The sequence below is a fragment of the Cydia amplana genome, chromosome 10 (genome assembly GCF_948474715.1).
Source record: "Cydia amplana chromosome 10, ilCydAmpl1.1, whole genome shotgun sequence".
Taxonomy (NCBI): Eukaryota; Metazoa; Arthropoda; class Insecta; order Lepidoptera; family Tortricidae; genus Cydia; species Cydia amplana.
In genome coordinates, this window is record NC_086078.1 from 18754663 (window position 1) to 18770323 (window position 15661).

The 15661-nt window shown below is 41.1% G+C and overlaps 2 protein-coding genes across 2 annotated transcripts in view; both read left to right on the plus strand.

Moving 5' to 3' along the window:
* Positions 1-15661, plus strand: part of LOC134651450 (superoxide dismutase [Cu-Zn]) — a 394084-nt gene that overhangs the window by 251595 nt on the left and 126828 nt on the right. The gene's annotated exons all lie outside the window — the stretch shown is intronic.
* Positions 2544-4895, plus strand: LOC134651455 (prefoldin subunit 2). The gene is made up of 3 exons (XM_063506564.1): positions 2544-2730; positions 3842-4010; positions 4585-4895. Exons 1-3 carry the CDS (start codon positions 2597-2599, stop codon positions 4711-4713), a joined length of 432 nt encoding a protein of 143 aa, XP_063362634.1. The 5' UTR covers positions 2544-2596; the 3' UTR covers positions 4714-4895.

Genomic DNA, 15661 nt, shown 5'->3' on the forward strand with positions numbered 1-15661 from the left:
ACGTCAAGGAATAGTTGATCCACCCATTTTTTTTACTAGCTGTGACATGGTTTCGCCAGTCTCCTTTGTTGTGTCTTTTGACAGTGTGTGGTACATGTAAGGTAAGTAGTCAGCTAGCGGTCGGTTCTGTAACTACCAACAGCTTCTGTAAACAGGATTGTCGTCCGTACAAACATAGCTAACGTAATGTTACATTTTAAGTAAACAAAATTAAGGATGACTTACGCTAGACCGGGCCGGTTCCGAGCCAAGGCGTTCGACACGTCATTTTCTATGACGGCTGATCGGTATTCACGCGGTGCTTTCCATAGAAAACGAAGCGCTGGAGCTCCGGCTCGGTCCCGGCCCTGTCTAGTAGCGTGAGTCATCCTTTATGGTGATCTCCTTAATAGAAATAGAAGGACTAAATCTATCCTGTCACAAGTGTAACAGGATAAGTAATTTCTGCTGAGAGAGACAGCTCTTAGTAGCAAGTTAATAGAAAGTATCCGGTAGCATAAAAGCTATAATCTCTAGGCAGAGGATCTGACTCCTCACATTTTTTTAGACAGAATAGCGTACCTAATCTAGTTATTTATTCGTGACTATATCTTAGAGACCAACGCCCGTTTTTGTACCCGTTTCGATCGACTGCCATCTACAACCTATCTGTGAATTATGTAGAATATTGTAAAATATAGGTAATAGGCAATGTAAACTGACTACCTAATTTGTATGTTTTTTTTTTATAATCAGGCAGACCACTAAGCTTATACTGTTTTTAGTCACTCGCGCGACTTGTAAGGTCGCCAACAAACACCAAACACCACCACCAGACCAGTATAAACGGCAAATATTGTGAATTTACGCTTTTCCTACTGACATATTGGTTTGCCAAACTACAATAATTATAATGTACCTACCTGGAATATGCTTATCGACTGCAATGTATCCAAAGTCATTATTATAGCTGGTCAAGCAAATCTTGTCAGTAAATAAAGGCGCGAAATGCAAATTTTCTATGGGACGATATCCCTTAGCGCCTACGTTTTTCAATTTGCCGCCTTTTTCTACTGACAAGATCTGCTTGACCATCTATAGTTACTTACATACTACTCCTCCATTAGTACCTAGGTGATCATAGGTCCTAGGCCCGGGTCATCTGGGGGCTTACGATAACATGCATTGCTTGTATTTTAAATCGTTAAAAGATTTTTATACTTGGTCAACCAGATCTTGACAGTAGAAAAAGGCGGCAAATTTGAAAAATGTAGGCGCGAAGGGATATCGTCCCATAGAAAATTGGAATTTCGCGCCTTTTTTTACTGACAAGATTTGGTTGACCAGCTATACCGTACTTATTGTTGTGTTGTTATATCTTTGTTAATGGATTTGTTTAAAATTGCTGTTCACTGTTATAAAATTTGGTAAATAAAGTAATTTAACCATTTCAAGTTGTTTTACTTAATGATTATCAGGGTGCTTTTAGTTTTTAGGGTAATCAAACTATTTATTATATTAATTTAACTATACAAAGAATAGTTTCATTACCCTAATCAACCATGAACAGAAATAAATTTTCCCTAAAAAATTACCCTTGTGCCAGTTAGTTTCACACTTTTCGCTAGATGGCGTAGTGCCTCAACGCTGAGTGTATACTCTATCTCAGTATATATAAGTTACTCTATGCTGTTGAGATTTGAGAATTGAGATGGATGACGCAAACAATGCAATGCAAATCCAATCTGACTGACAGGTAATTTGACAGTGACACTGACAATCAGCTGGGAAATCATTTAGGATACATTTAAATCTAGTCTCATGAGACGTGAGTATTATATTCTTTTTCTACTCCAGCACTTAAATGTGTCAATTAAATGACTGACAGTGATATCTAAAGCAATGTCATTTGAATGCTTTGTCTATAGGCTCATAAGATGACTGCTAGCAGTCATCTTATGAGTATAATACAACTGCTTTATTTTTTTTAAAGATACAAGTTCCGATCATCTTGATTGAAAGAGGTATGTTTTCATTTACAATAATAACTCTTTTTTTTTTTAAATAATAACTCAATTTTTTTTAAATAATAACTCTTTTTTTTAATAATAACTCTTTTTTTTTAATATTTTTTGCTGCAGCTGTCATAGAAAAAGTAATGTATGCAACAGCTCATAATTGGTTCTTAAAATTCTCGGGTCTTTTTTTACAAAACTCGACTACGTCTCGTTTTGTAACTTCGACCCTTGAATTTTAAGAACCCTTATTATATCACTGTTGCATAAACTACTATTGCATGAGACAGTCTCACAAGACTGATAAGATAATATTAAAGTATAATAAGCTAACTAACACCTGTGTTATTGATACTCATAGTAAAATAATACTAGTAAGTACGGTAATAAGCCGTAACTAAATTGTGCAAGTCATTTCGGTTTAGCGTTTTTATCAATGACTAGATCCAACTGGTTGACACTGTTTACTGTTTGACGTTTATTAATAGTTCTAACCTCAATAAAATTGGAATAGTGTCCAGTTGACCACTGTGACCAGGTTTCTTTATACGCAAGAAGTTATTACATTTGTTATAAATTAATCTACTACTTGAGATAATAATATGGCAAAACCTGCAAACAAGGCTGGGAAGAAGTCGAGCGAGGAGGTGTTCGCCGGGTTCCAAACCCTGCGCACCGAGCAGCGGCAGCTCGCCAACAAAATCTCCGAGCTGGAAATGGACTTAAACGAGCACAAGTGAGGCATTTTACATCTTTACTCGTAAGTTCTTTATCGTTTATGTTCATTTCTAATGAGAACTGATAGGGGAGATCCACCATCTTCTCAGTATCTCAACTTCTGGTTAATCTTTACTTTATGGACCGTCGATTTTCGGGGTGGGGAGGGGGGGAAGGAGGAGGGGGGGGAGAGGGCTACCCCCCAGTCCAACCCCCATGGCGCGGAACCCCATGGTTATGGAGATATCCATGGTTAAAGTTTGTATGGAATTACTATGAAATAAGGGATTACAGCAAAATTTGAAGGGGGAGGGGGTGAGGGGTGAGGGGGGGCGCGCTTCGCCCGAAGGCCCGCTTCGTCGCCCCTGAGGTCGCGAGCTGACGAGACCATAGCTCGCTATTTGGTCTCGGTCGCTCACTGACCTCGGGGCTACTCCGCGAGCCTTCGACCTCAGCGGTGAAGCTGTTGGATCTGGGGGTAGCTCCGGCGCTGCGGAAGAGCAGCCCTTCCGCCCTCGCGTGACAAAGCACGCTCACTGCACTCGGCTCCGCAGCTTCGGCTTACTGGTCGCCTTCGGCGACCAGCCTCAGCCGCTCGCCTCGCTCGTTCCCGCGCTCCGTCACGGCGGGCGAGGGCTGCCCTCCCTCCGCGCCTCCGTTTTTGGAATTGCTCTCTAGGGGTAGGACAGACAAGCCCACGTGGATAGTGGGGTGCTCTGATTCGGTTTTTAGTGACCTTGAGATTCTGGTGACCAAAGATTTCGGCGACCTTGAGATTCTGGTGACCTTGAGATTCTGGGGATAAAAAATTTGGTGACCTTGAGATTTTGGTGACCATAGATTTCATGACCTTGACATTTTGGTGACCTTGAGGATGGTGGTGTGGTATAAAAGGTAATATAAATGAACACAAAATGGCACCTTTCGACATCTGCTATGACATTACTCCTTTATTTCATAGTAATTTCATACAAACTTTAACCATGGATATCTCCATAACCATGGGGTTCCGCGCCATGGGGGTTGGACTGGGGGGTAGGCCTTTGCACCCTCTACCCCCCCATACCCAACACTCCCTCCAAATCGACGGTCCATAAAGTAAAGATTAGCCTTTTATTAATGTATTTCAGGATTGTGGTGGAGACGCTGAAAGGCGTGGAGGCCGACCGGCGTTGCTTCCGCATGGTGGGCGGCGTGCTGCTGGAGCGCACGGCGGGCGCCGCGCTCGCCGAGCTCGAGGCCAACCTACAGCGCCTGCCGCAGGCCCTTGCTGCGCTCAACGAGCAACTTGCTAACAAGGTGCATACACACTGTTTTCTATATAAATATTCATTAAAAATATTATCATAAAAAGCTTTGAACTTTGAAGAAAATAACACAGAAAACAGCAACATAATTAGTAAGTAAGTGACTAAGTGCAAAGCAAACTGTTAAGAATTTAATAGTACAGTTACCTGCAATAATAAGGGATACCCTTCAAAAAGGCCGCAAAAAATGACATTTTTTGACTGGTAAGGCGTCAAAGGCACCCACCTGGCATACAGCCATGATTAAAAATTGCGTAAAAATATTTTTAAACATCTATTAAATTAGTCAAATTAAATATTTTTAAACAGAAACAAAACAATTAAATTATAAATGTTAGTATTTTGAAAGTAAAACTTATTTTATACCTTGACTTTTAACAAGTATTTTATTTTGAACCTGCTTTGTTTGTATGAATTTGTGACATAATTTAAAAAAAAAAGCTATTCCACCCATGGGAGTAAAATGGACATAAGCCTGATTAGCCTCCACTGCACTTGGGTGAAAAAGCACGCTTACTGTGCAAGTGTGATGAATAATTCATAACATATTGTGTTTTTTGGTACAGGGCCAGGAAATAAATGCTTATATCGAGACCCACGACATCCGCCTGCAGCGCGGCGCCACCACAGCACCCGCGCCCGCGCCCGAGGCACCCTCCTCGCAGCAGAACAATGTTCTGGTCGCCAGCGGCTGAGCACAGCTACGCCCGTCACAGTGCTTACAACTTCACTTTGCTGTAATAAAAGTTACTGAAACTGTATACACTGTGTGAATACCTGATGCGGTAAATCTGCTCATTGCCAGTTTCAGGCACTAATCTACAAATTAACGAGTTTCAGATATTTTACTATTAAATGTGTAAATTATATCCTTGTGTGGGCTCAAATACCAATTCATCTACATTATGTATGTTAAGCTCTTGGGAGATTTACTTAATTTTCATATGAACAGTTTATTCTTTTAAATTATGCTTCAGAAAAGTGTAACAATAAAACCCAAAACGATTTTAAATGACATTATTAATCATATTATATTTTTAGCGATGGCCAGGATTTAAATAAAAATATTAAAAACAAATCGACTTATTTATTTTAAATTCCACAATTATGATCCTTAATATTAAAAGTAATCTCAGTAATTAACAACAAAATTACACAGAAATCTACAAATGTACAGAATTGACAAAGGCTTCCGTAAATAACCCTTACTCAACGTTGCTGGTGCAGAAAAAGAGGCCGGTCCGAGGTGTGCTCCCGCTTATAAAGGCTTGTGAGAGGGGCGGCGGTGGTGACGTAGCAAGACGTCGCACGCAATTGTCATCTATCTCCTTTTACGGCCTCTCCTGACACGTGGTCGCCCTCGACCACATGGTCGTCTAGGCTCCTACGCTTTAGCGTCACGAACGTCATTGTCGCCGTTATCTATACGTCTGGCGAAGCTCTCTATTGTGTGACTGGCAGATGGTAGCTGGTGGCTCTTGCGTTCTACGGCTTGGCTCTCCTGGCTGTTAGGTTCAGGAGGTGCGGCGCTAGTAGTTGGACCCGGCTGACTGTCATCGGCAGGTGGGCCGACAGTTTCAGTGCTTGAATCAGAGATCGTGCCAAGTGCAGTGGCCTCGTTACCTGGAATTGAAAACAAAATAAATTAAAAGACAGTTCATTAATCAACTTGAAAGACAGAGGCACCTAGTTTGCATGTCTGTCTCATAAACGGATAGAGGCACCCAGTTTGCTTATCCAATAATACTGTCTCTTATGGGTAGAGGCACCTAGTTAGCTTAACCCTTATATTTTAAGGACATAGGCACCTTGTTAGCGTATCCTTAAACAACCATATACGGACAGAGGCACCAAGTTCGCATATCCTTAAACAACCATACACGGACAGAGGCACCAAGTTAGCATATCCTTAAACAACAATACACGGACAGAGGCACCAAGTTAGCGTATCCTTAAACAACAATACACGGACAGAGGCACCAAGTTAGCGTATCCTAAAACAACAATACACGGACAGAGGCACCAAGTTAGCGTATCCTTAAACAACAATACACGGACAGAGGCACCAAGTTAGCGTATCCTAAAACAACAATACACGGACAGAGGCACCAAGTTAGCGTATCCTTAAATATACACGGACAGAGGCACCAAGTTAGCGTGTCTGTCTATGTAGCACTAAATACAGAGGCACCTTGTTTGCATGTACAGCTACATAGAATGCAATTTCATTTACTCACTGTCAAAGAAGGCGGCACATGACTCTGGGGTCCATTCTCCGCGCCAAATGACCAAACGCTCAGCTGCAGTTTGTGTTGTTTTGCCGTAGGAGCCGGGCCGCCAGTCGCAGGTTGTAGCGACCGTGTGGATCACACACTCCCGTCACGCGGTAAGGGCCACGCACCCGGAGTTGAGCTTGCCAGTCATCTGCGAAGTTTTAATTATAAAAACCATATCATCTTTTCGCTTCAGACGATTTTTAGTCGGTGACCTCTGCGAAGCATGTTATGTAGCAACTTCAGTATAGGAGTTATACAATGTATGCTAGACCCTATACTCTTAACATAACCACAAAACAATATCCAAACGTACTTATTAGGAAAACAATTTTTGCATACTTAAATTGACATACTTTAACAATGCTATTGTGAAAATAAATCATATTTGAGTCTTCTTTAGTCATTAGGCAAACAATATTTGAAATGCATAGACTATTACGTAATGAAACGCATTTAAAACCTTTCGACTCAGGCAGTATGATCCAAACCATCGTAGCAGCATATTCGGGCATGTATTGCCAGAAATAACCGACTAGCCCAAGAATTGGTCGGTCAAATATGACAAATATGACTTACGTTTGTAGTACATCGAGAGTCGATCAAGGATTTGTCGCTCGGCCTAACCTGACGTGATTTCATTGGACTTAAAGTTAGGTAGGTAATTGATAACCCGGCCACAGATCATATAAACCCGGCGGAGAGCGCGCTATTGTACTGTGACTGACTCGTGAATAATACCTAGATGGATCACGAACTATCACGCGCACTATCAAATTTTCGTCGATAGACATTTTGTATGGTCTTTAATTAATAGGAATGTTACTTGTCAATTCAATCTGTATCTAGTCTGTAGTAACAGTCGTATCAACGAAACCTCAACCAAACGGTCGTTACAGTTATAAATAATTGCGAAAACAATTCTCATGACCTCACCCGGTAAGCGGACTGATCAGCAGTGGCTTACTGAATTGTACACGTAACACTTCCTTTTTACCGTTAGTATTAGAAAAAGGGAATAACGTAATGTTTACCATTCAAGCAAAGATATGCTATGCTCAGTCGCCAATCAAAGCTATTGTCCCAATTATCACGGGCAAACTAGTATTATACTCAGGGGAACAAATAGATAAAACATTCAAAGCGTAATAGGAATGTTGCACCACCAGTGCAAACGATATTGCCGCCAATGCCGCGCAAAACTAAATATTTAAGCACGGATATAAAAGCGAGACCCACTGTTGTTGCTGTCAAACAAAAATATCCGTAGGTATGCCTTTTATACCGCCGTCATCACTCGTCCGAACTACCCGTTAATTCTCGACAAAAATTTAACATGATTTTAACTTCGTGATTCGGATCGCTTCTTAGCAAAGCACACAGTGTCGTCATGACCCGGTTTTTTACAAAACGAGCAAACGTTCGCAGTGGTATTAGACGAGGTGTCAGAAGGCTTTTTCTGGTCTTCAAGCTGTTTAAATCGTTTAGGGCAAAATCGTTGCAGGTGGCCTATTTCAAAACATGAATAACATTTTAATTCACGATTGGGCGTATTAAAATTACTACCGCGTTTTAGATTATTTGATTCAATTTGCCTACTGCGTGATTGGCGTGTGGATGATTGAGCAATATTTGAATTAGGTTTTGTATAAATAGAAAGAAACTCGACAAGATCTCTGGGCAATAGTTGAGCGTTAGTCGCGGCAGCCCGAATCTGAGCATCAGTTATACCTCGTATAACAATAGCAACCGTTAACTCGTCGCTTAAACCTTTTACTATGTTCAATCTTAGTAACGAACGTCTTGCATATTCTGCATACGTGGTATAACTGTCGGAATTTGTAGACATGACGCTAAATAAAATATTAGCAACATCGATTCTTCGCGAGCACAACGGTTTAAATTCGAATTTAAAGTTCGTCCACGAACGATCGTTGGTAACCCACTCGTTAAGCCAACTACGAGCGTCCCCTTTCAAACAGTTAGCTATCCTAGAAAGGCACTCATTATCATCCCAACGATTGATATCACGTGCTCTTTCAACCTCTTCACACCAAGAATCGATGTCATGCAAACTTGGATCAAAATTTGAAATGTAGTAATGGTTAGATCTTACTTTAGTTAATGCGGTAAGGGCCCCAATGAGACGGTCAGTAGCATCAGGTGCTGCGGAAGAACTCCCATTTGGTTCACCGACGGTGCTAGCACTTGCCCCGGGTGTCAACGACGGAGCTTGCGAGCTGGATCCGGGAGCAGCGATGTCCAGGCGGCTGGCAGCGTCCACGTGGCTGGCGTCCGGCTCCACGTGGCTGGTGGCGGCATTGGCCGGGCTCGGGACCACCGGCGCGCTGCCCTCAAGCGCGTGAAGGCGCGCCAATATATCGCCAAGCTGCTCTTGGAGGCCGTCCGTTCCTGGAACTGATTGATTATTCTGCCTACTCCTACCCCTATTACGAGTGGATCTTTCGGCCATTGTTAATTTATAAAACTTTAGACTTAAATCAATGTTCGCTGCTAATCAAAAACTACGATAGGCGATAGGCACTATCCCATTTCTGATTTTAGCGATGGCCAGGATTTAAATAAAAATATTAAAAACAAATCGACTTATTTATTTTAAATTCCACAATTATGATCCTTAATATTAAAAGTAATCTCAGTAATTAACAACAAAATTACACAGAAATCTACAAATGTACAGAATTGACAAAGGCTTCCGTAAATAACCCTTACTCAACGTTGCTGGTGCAGAAAAAGAGGCCGGTCCGAGGTGTGCTCCCGCTTATAAAGGCTTGTGAGAGGGGCGGCGGTGGTGACGTAGCAAGACGTCGCACGCAATTGTCATCTATCTCCTTTTAATATGTATAAGTAAGTATGTTCTTTTGGTATAAAATAAACCAAATATTCGAATTGATTGTGTGTTTTAAAGTATCAAATTAAAATTGAATTATTTTTAAGTTGTATGGATTAAACATATTCTATGAATTTATACTTATTATTCAAATATGGCGCGCAGCATTTAGAGTCTGTGCTGTCTGTGTGGAAAGAGAAGAGTCGTGTCAGTCGTGGAATGTATTGGGCCCCATACATTCCACGACTCTTCTCTTTCCGCACAAACTTATTAATATCGGTCAAGTTTTATCGGTAATATGTCAGTAAAACAACGGGTTGCACTCAGGGAGTGCCAGCAGAAGTGAAAACTCAATCACTTGCAAAATGTCTGCAGCACTATGTATAATTGAGGTTAACGCCATCTAGCGTTATTTCGTCGTATTACTTGAAACCCCTAATGCCGGCTACACACGTTAACTATAAATAGTAGCGATTAATCTGTGCAGTCCGGTTTGCGCAGTTTTATCTACCGTGTTGTATGACAAATCGTTGTCGATTATCGTAACGATTTGTCAATTTTGTCATACACACGGTAGATAAAACTGCGCAAATCCGACTGCACAGATTAATCGCTACGAATTATAGTTAACGTGTGTAGCCGGGGTAAGCACATCACTGTTAGTACTCGAGTTATATTAATACCAGTTAGATGGCATTTAACTCAAGAAAGAAAAACTCAATGACATTGAAGTAACAGTTTTTCGATCAGGTCACGTGTCCGTCTTACGGTCACGTGACACCTGAGAGCCTACCGCGAACCACGTTCGACGTGTTACCTCCTTTCACACTTACGTACGAATTTACAAGTGCGACAGAGAGGCAACACGTCGAACGTGGTTCGCGGTAGGCGCTCTGTTCTATACATAGAAGGTAGCATGAGTAGCATCCTATAGAAGTGGTCTACGCGTGCCTCCGTTAGGGACAAAACATACGCAATGCGACGCGGGCAACAATTAAATTCGACCAATCATCCATGCTAATTTACGGTGGGGAATAAAAAAAAAAATGAGACTGTGACAAAGACAAACAATAATAGCGCTTTCGCTGCTACTCCCACTGAAAGATACGTAAGTCTATCCCGTTCTGTCAGTTATCCCCACCACTCATGCCCAATCCAGTTTAATACTAGATTCATGCTTCTATAGGATGCTAAACTTGGTCAACCAAATCTTGCCAGTAAAAAAAGGCGCGAAATTCAAATTTTCTATAGGACGATATCCCTTCGCGCCTACATTTTTCAAATTTGCTGCCTTTTTCTACTGTCAAGATCTGGTTGACCAAGTATATATATATATACCTTCTATGATTTGATCATCCCGTCTGACTCCGCTTTATCATGTTTCCGAACGGTCGCGGTCGCTACACTCAACCATGAATCTAGTATATAGACCGCGAGCCACGAACAGGTTTCCATGACCAATCGCCTCCCAGGCGATAACTCCTATAATGGTTAACGGCTACGTATGATGAATCCTCGTGGACGTCAGCTGCCGCTCCGTTGGTGGGTTGAGGAATGGCAGCAACCGAAACACGTAAAAAAAAAAAATATTTTCAGTCATCGCCTCCCGTTTGATACTTTGCCAGATGATAGTTTAAGAAGAAGAAGAAGAAGAAGAAGAAATACATTTATTTAGCATCAGGTACAAGTAACACACAATACAAGTAACACAAACAACTTAGATGCTAAACAGGATCCCCACTCAGCATAATGCCACGGCAAGCCATGACGCTGATTTTCAGTGGGTACCTGACTTAAAACTAATCTACATCTAAAGTTCTAAACTAAGACTAAACGAGTGGCAACACACAATTCAGACACAGATTACAAAATACATACAATAAAAGAGGGAAACTACAACCAAGAATAAACTTAAATTAAACAGTAGTTCAGCATTTTAGCATGCTTAACGTTGCGGACCGTTGTTGGCTTGCATACTGGAGTTACTGGGTAGGTAAGCAAGCAGGCGACAGGAAGGAGACAATTATGTAGTTTGTACGTTCAACAAGTATGCTCGAAATTTAGATTTAAAAGTGTTAAGAGATTTCAGTGCACGGATCGGCGGCGGAATTAAGTTCCAGCACTTCGCGGCAGCACACCTAAAACTACCACGAAACGCTGCTGTCTGGTGAGGAGGACAGACAAGCTGAAGAAACCTTGCAGACCTAACCTCGTTGGACCTGGAGTTACGTGACCATAAAAGCTTGTTGTAGAGGTAGGATGGCATCTGTTTGTTGACAACACCGAAGACCAAGATTGCTAAATGGAGTGTTTGGCGAGCAGACATTCTCAACACACGATTTTGATTTAAATATGGCGTCACGTGAGCCCGCGGCGGAATGTTATAACAGAATCGCGCACAGGCATTCTGTACTCGCTGAATCAGCCGCTGCGTGCGTGACAATAAGCGCGGCCCGTACACTATATCGCCATAGTTCAGTGTTGAGAGCACCAGCGCCTCACAGAGTTTAACTCTAAGCTCAACATGTAAGAATTCGCGTATTTTGTACAAGACTTTCAGTCGGTAGAAGCAGTTGCGTATTGTGTTCTGCACATGCGTTTCAAACCGGAGTTCGCCATCCATGACGATTCCCAGGTTACGCGCCTCCTGGACACGTTCTAAGGGTTCATTGTTTATATGTACTAGCAAGTAAGACTTAGATATATTATCAATTTGATTTTTAGACCCTAGAATAATGTATTTGGATTTTGTCGGATTTAAATGAAGTGAGTTTGAGTGTGACCAATTAAATACGCGCTCCAAATCCTCATTGAGCTTATTAATTTGACTCTCGCAGTTTTTCCTGTAGCAATGAATATAAATTTGAAGATCGTCGGCATATATATGGAATTTGGAGTGCATAATTACACTAGTTAAATCACTGCAGTATAAGATAAATAATAATGGGCCCAAAATGGAGCCCTGAGGCACTCCTCTAGAGACTGAGCGTATATCGGAAAATATGCTCTTACCATTAGCTCCAGGTATTTCAACTAGCTGTTTTCTATTGGTTAGATAGCTCGCGAACCATTTTACAGTACCATTATCAAAACCGTAATACGTGAGCTTAGAAAGCAGTAATGAAATGTTAATGGTTTCAAAGGCTCTCGAGAAATCCAAGAGCGCTAATACCGTACCTTGGCCCTTATCTTGAGATGCTAAAATATTATCTGTCACGTCTAGCAAGGCAGTGGTTGTACTACGGTGTTTGCGGAAGCCTGACTGTGCAGCCGGTAAGATGTTATTTACCTCTAAGTATTCTGACATTTGTTCGCATACCACCTTTTCGACAATTTTGGACAGACATGGCAGAATACTTATTGGTCGCAAATCTTTCATAGTCGCCGGATTGGTGACTTTTGCTAGAGGGCGAACAAGGGCAGTTTTCCATCCATCAGGAAATGTGTGCGTCGTAATCGACCTATTAATTATAGCCGTTATAGCGCCCAACGTTCGCGGTAAGGTAAGCATGACCATTTCCAATGTAATCCCATCGATACCCTGTGCGTTGGATGTTAAATTATTTATAACTTTCATAACCTGGCTCTCACTAACCGGCTTTAGAAGAAATGTAGATTGGCAAAAGCGATTGAATTCGTAAAAAGTTAAGTGGCTGAGGGATGTATCTGTACTACCAGGAAGGTTGAGGAAATGTTTATTTAAGAGGTCAGCGTCATTGAAATGGCACGGAAGCTCCTTATCAGCACGCCTATCAGTGAGAACGTCTCGCTTAAGATTTTTCCACAGCGCCCTTGAATTACCAATGTACGAGTTGATGCGTTGATTGAAATACGCTCGCTTCTCGTTAAATAAGGCACGAGAAACAACATGTTTGAGATCTTTATAGTATTCTCTATGGGATTCTAATTTGCTGGCTTTGTATCTGTCGTGAGCTTTATTTCGCAGTGCCATCATTTCTTTTATTGTAAAAGTGATCCATGGGCAGCTGTGTGATCTAATACACACCGACTTGAGTGGAGCAAATGTGTCGAATAAGTAAATAATATATGCATTAAAGAGTTCAACCATTCTGGTAGGATCCATGAGGTATATGATATTATCCCAAGGAATGTCGAATAGTACTTTTTCAAAATTTTGTGTGTCTATATCCTTTATAGGTCTAAAAGTTATGAATTTAGGCGACGGTTTTTCAATCTTAATATTGAGTTTACATGAAATAAAAGCATGCGAACTAAGTTCTGGTATGTGGTTCACGCTGACATTACACACTGGTGCGTCGGTACATACCAGATCTATCAAGGTACTGCTGTGCTCCGTGAAATGAGTAGGTACATCGACGTGTTGTGATAGATTAAAGCAATTCAAGAAATTGAGCAATTTGATGGAATTCACGTTATTAGTAGCCAACATATTAACATTAAAATCACCTAGTAAAATGATATAGTCATATTTAGCGAATGTGCTAACGGAACCCGTCAACGCGTCAATAAACAAATCCAAGTTTAGCCATGGAGGTCGATATGCCGTGCCAATTACAACCTTGACACCCCTAACGGTAAGGCTTAGCCACATTTGTTCAACCGGCGGGGTAACGGGATGCGCGCATATCCGTGCACTGATGCCTTGTTTAATGTAGAAACCAATTCCCCCTCCGCGCGACCGCACCTCTGGCGGCCTAGGAGTATGTCTCAGTTTAGGTGCTATTGTTAATAAAAAAAATCGTCAGCCGGTTGTATCGCGGTGGAAACACCGTCAGCTGGTCACATGAACATGTAAAAAAAAAAATTTGACCGGCTGACGATGTTTTTTATTAACAATAGCACCTAAACTATCATCTGACAAAGTATCAAGCGGGAGGCGATGACTGAAAAAATATTTTTTTTTTACATGTTCATGTGACCAGCTGACGGTGATTCCACCGCGATACAACCGGCTGACGATTCTTTTTATTAATAATAGCACCTAAACTATCATCTGGCAAAGTATCAAACGGGAGGCGATGACTGAAACCAATTATTTTAAATTTTAGATTGTATTTATTTATTTGCTTTATAAATTCATGTGACCAGCTGACGGTGATTCCACCGCGATACAACCGGCTGACGATTTTTTTTATTAACAATATCACCTAAACTATCATCTGACAAAGTATCAAGCGGGAGGCGATGACTGAAAAAATATTTTATTTTTACATGTTCATGTGACCAGCTGACGGTGATTCCACCGCGATACAACCGGCTGACGATTTGTTTTATTAACAATAGCACCTAAACTATCATCTGACAAAATATCAAGCGGGAGGCGATGACTGAAAAAAAAATTTTTTTTTACATGTTCATGTGACCAGCTGACGGTGATTCCACCGCGATACAACCGGCTGACGATTTGTTTTATTAACAATAGCACCTAAACTATCATCTGACAAAGTATCAAGCGGGAGGCGATGACTGAAAAAAAATTTTTTTTTTACATGTTCATGTGTACAGCTGACGGTGATTCCGCCGCGATACAACCGGCTGACGATTGTTTTTATTAACAATAGCACCTAAACTTTCATCTGACTAAGTATCAAACGGGAGGCGATGACTGAAAAAAAAATTTTTTTTTACGTGTTTCGGTGGCTGCCATTCCTCAACCCACCAACGTAGCGGCAGCTGACGTCCACGAGGGTTCATCATATATGGCCGTTAACCAGTATACGAGTTTTCACCCGGGAGGCGATGACTGACGAAATTTGCGCCTGGCTCGTGGACCAATAACACCTATGACTCAAACACTCGCTATAATGTTTTTTTTTGGATTTTATGCCTGGTTACGAGACCTTTAAGCCATACACTCGCTATAATCACATAATATAGCTTGCCAGTGTTGCCAACTTGGCATAATTGATGCCAGATCAGGCATATTTTCTCACTCGTTTGATTCAAAAATTTCCATTTAGTATCTCGCACATTTTTTTAGCATAATTAGGTAATTGTGTCCCTAAGCCAAGTTTAATGCCTACTTGGTAGTGTAATCCATGGCACAACCGTCAAAGGAAATTTTATACATACGAGGAATTATAAGCGGTAACAGACTACCGCGGTAATAGACGAGAGTACTGATATTTTCATATTTATTTAAAGAAATGTTGAGGCGAAACGTTGAATTCCCGAAGAAAATTGGGTGTGCCAGCCAGAGTGTAACTATATTTTTTGTTGTGCCTATTTTACATTAGCCACATCACAGTGGCTTAGTGACAACTAAAAAAGTGGCTTCTTGAGAAGATGTTCTATGATTACAGTGAGTTTTTTGACATTCCACTAGTGATTTAAGAAGTAACATCTGGCTTGAGCGTGACATTTGTATATTATATTTGTATATAATATTATCAAAACCTCATAATTAAATTAATGATGAGCATTTTGTATGACTAGCACACTGTCTTTTTTAGCTTTTAAATGTTTAATATGTTAAGCAATACTTAGATACTACTTACGTTATTTTAAGTAAAATGTAATCTATGGATAACTGTTATT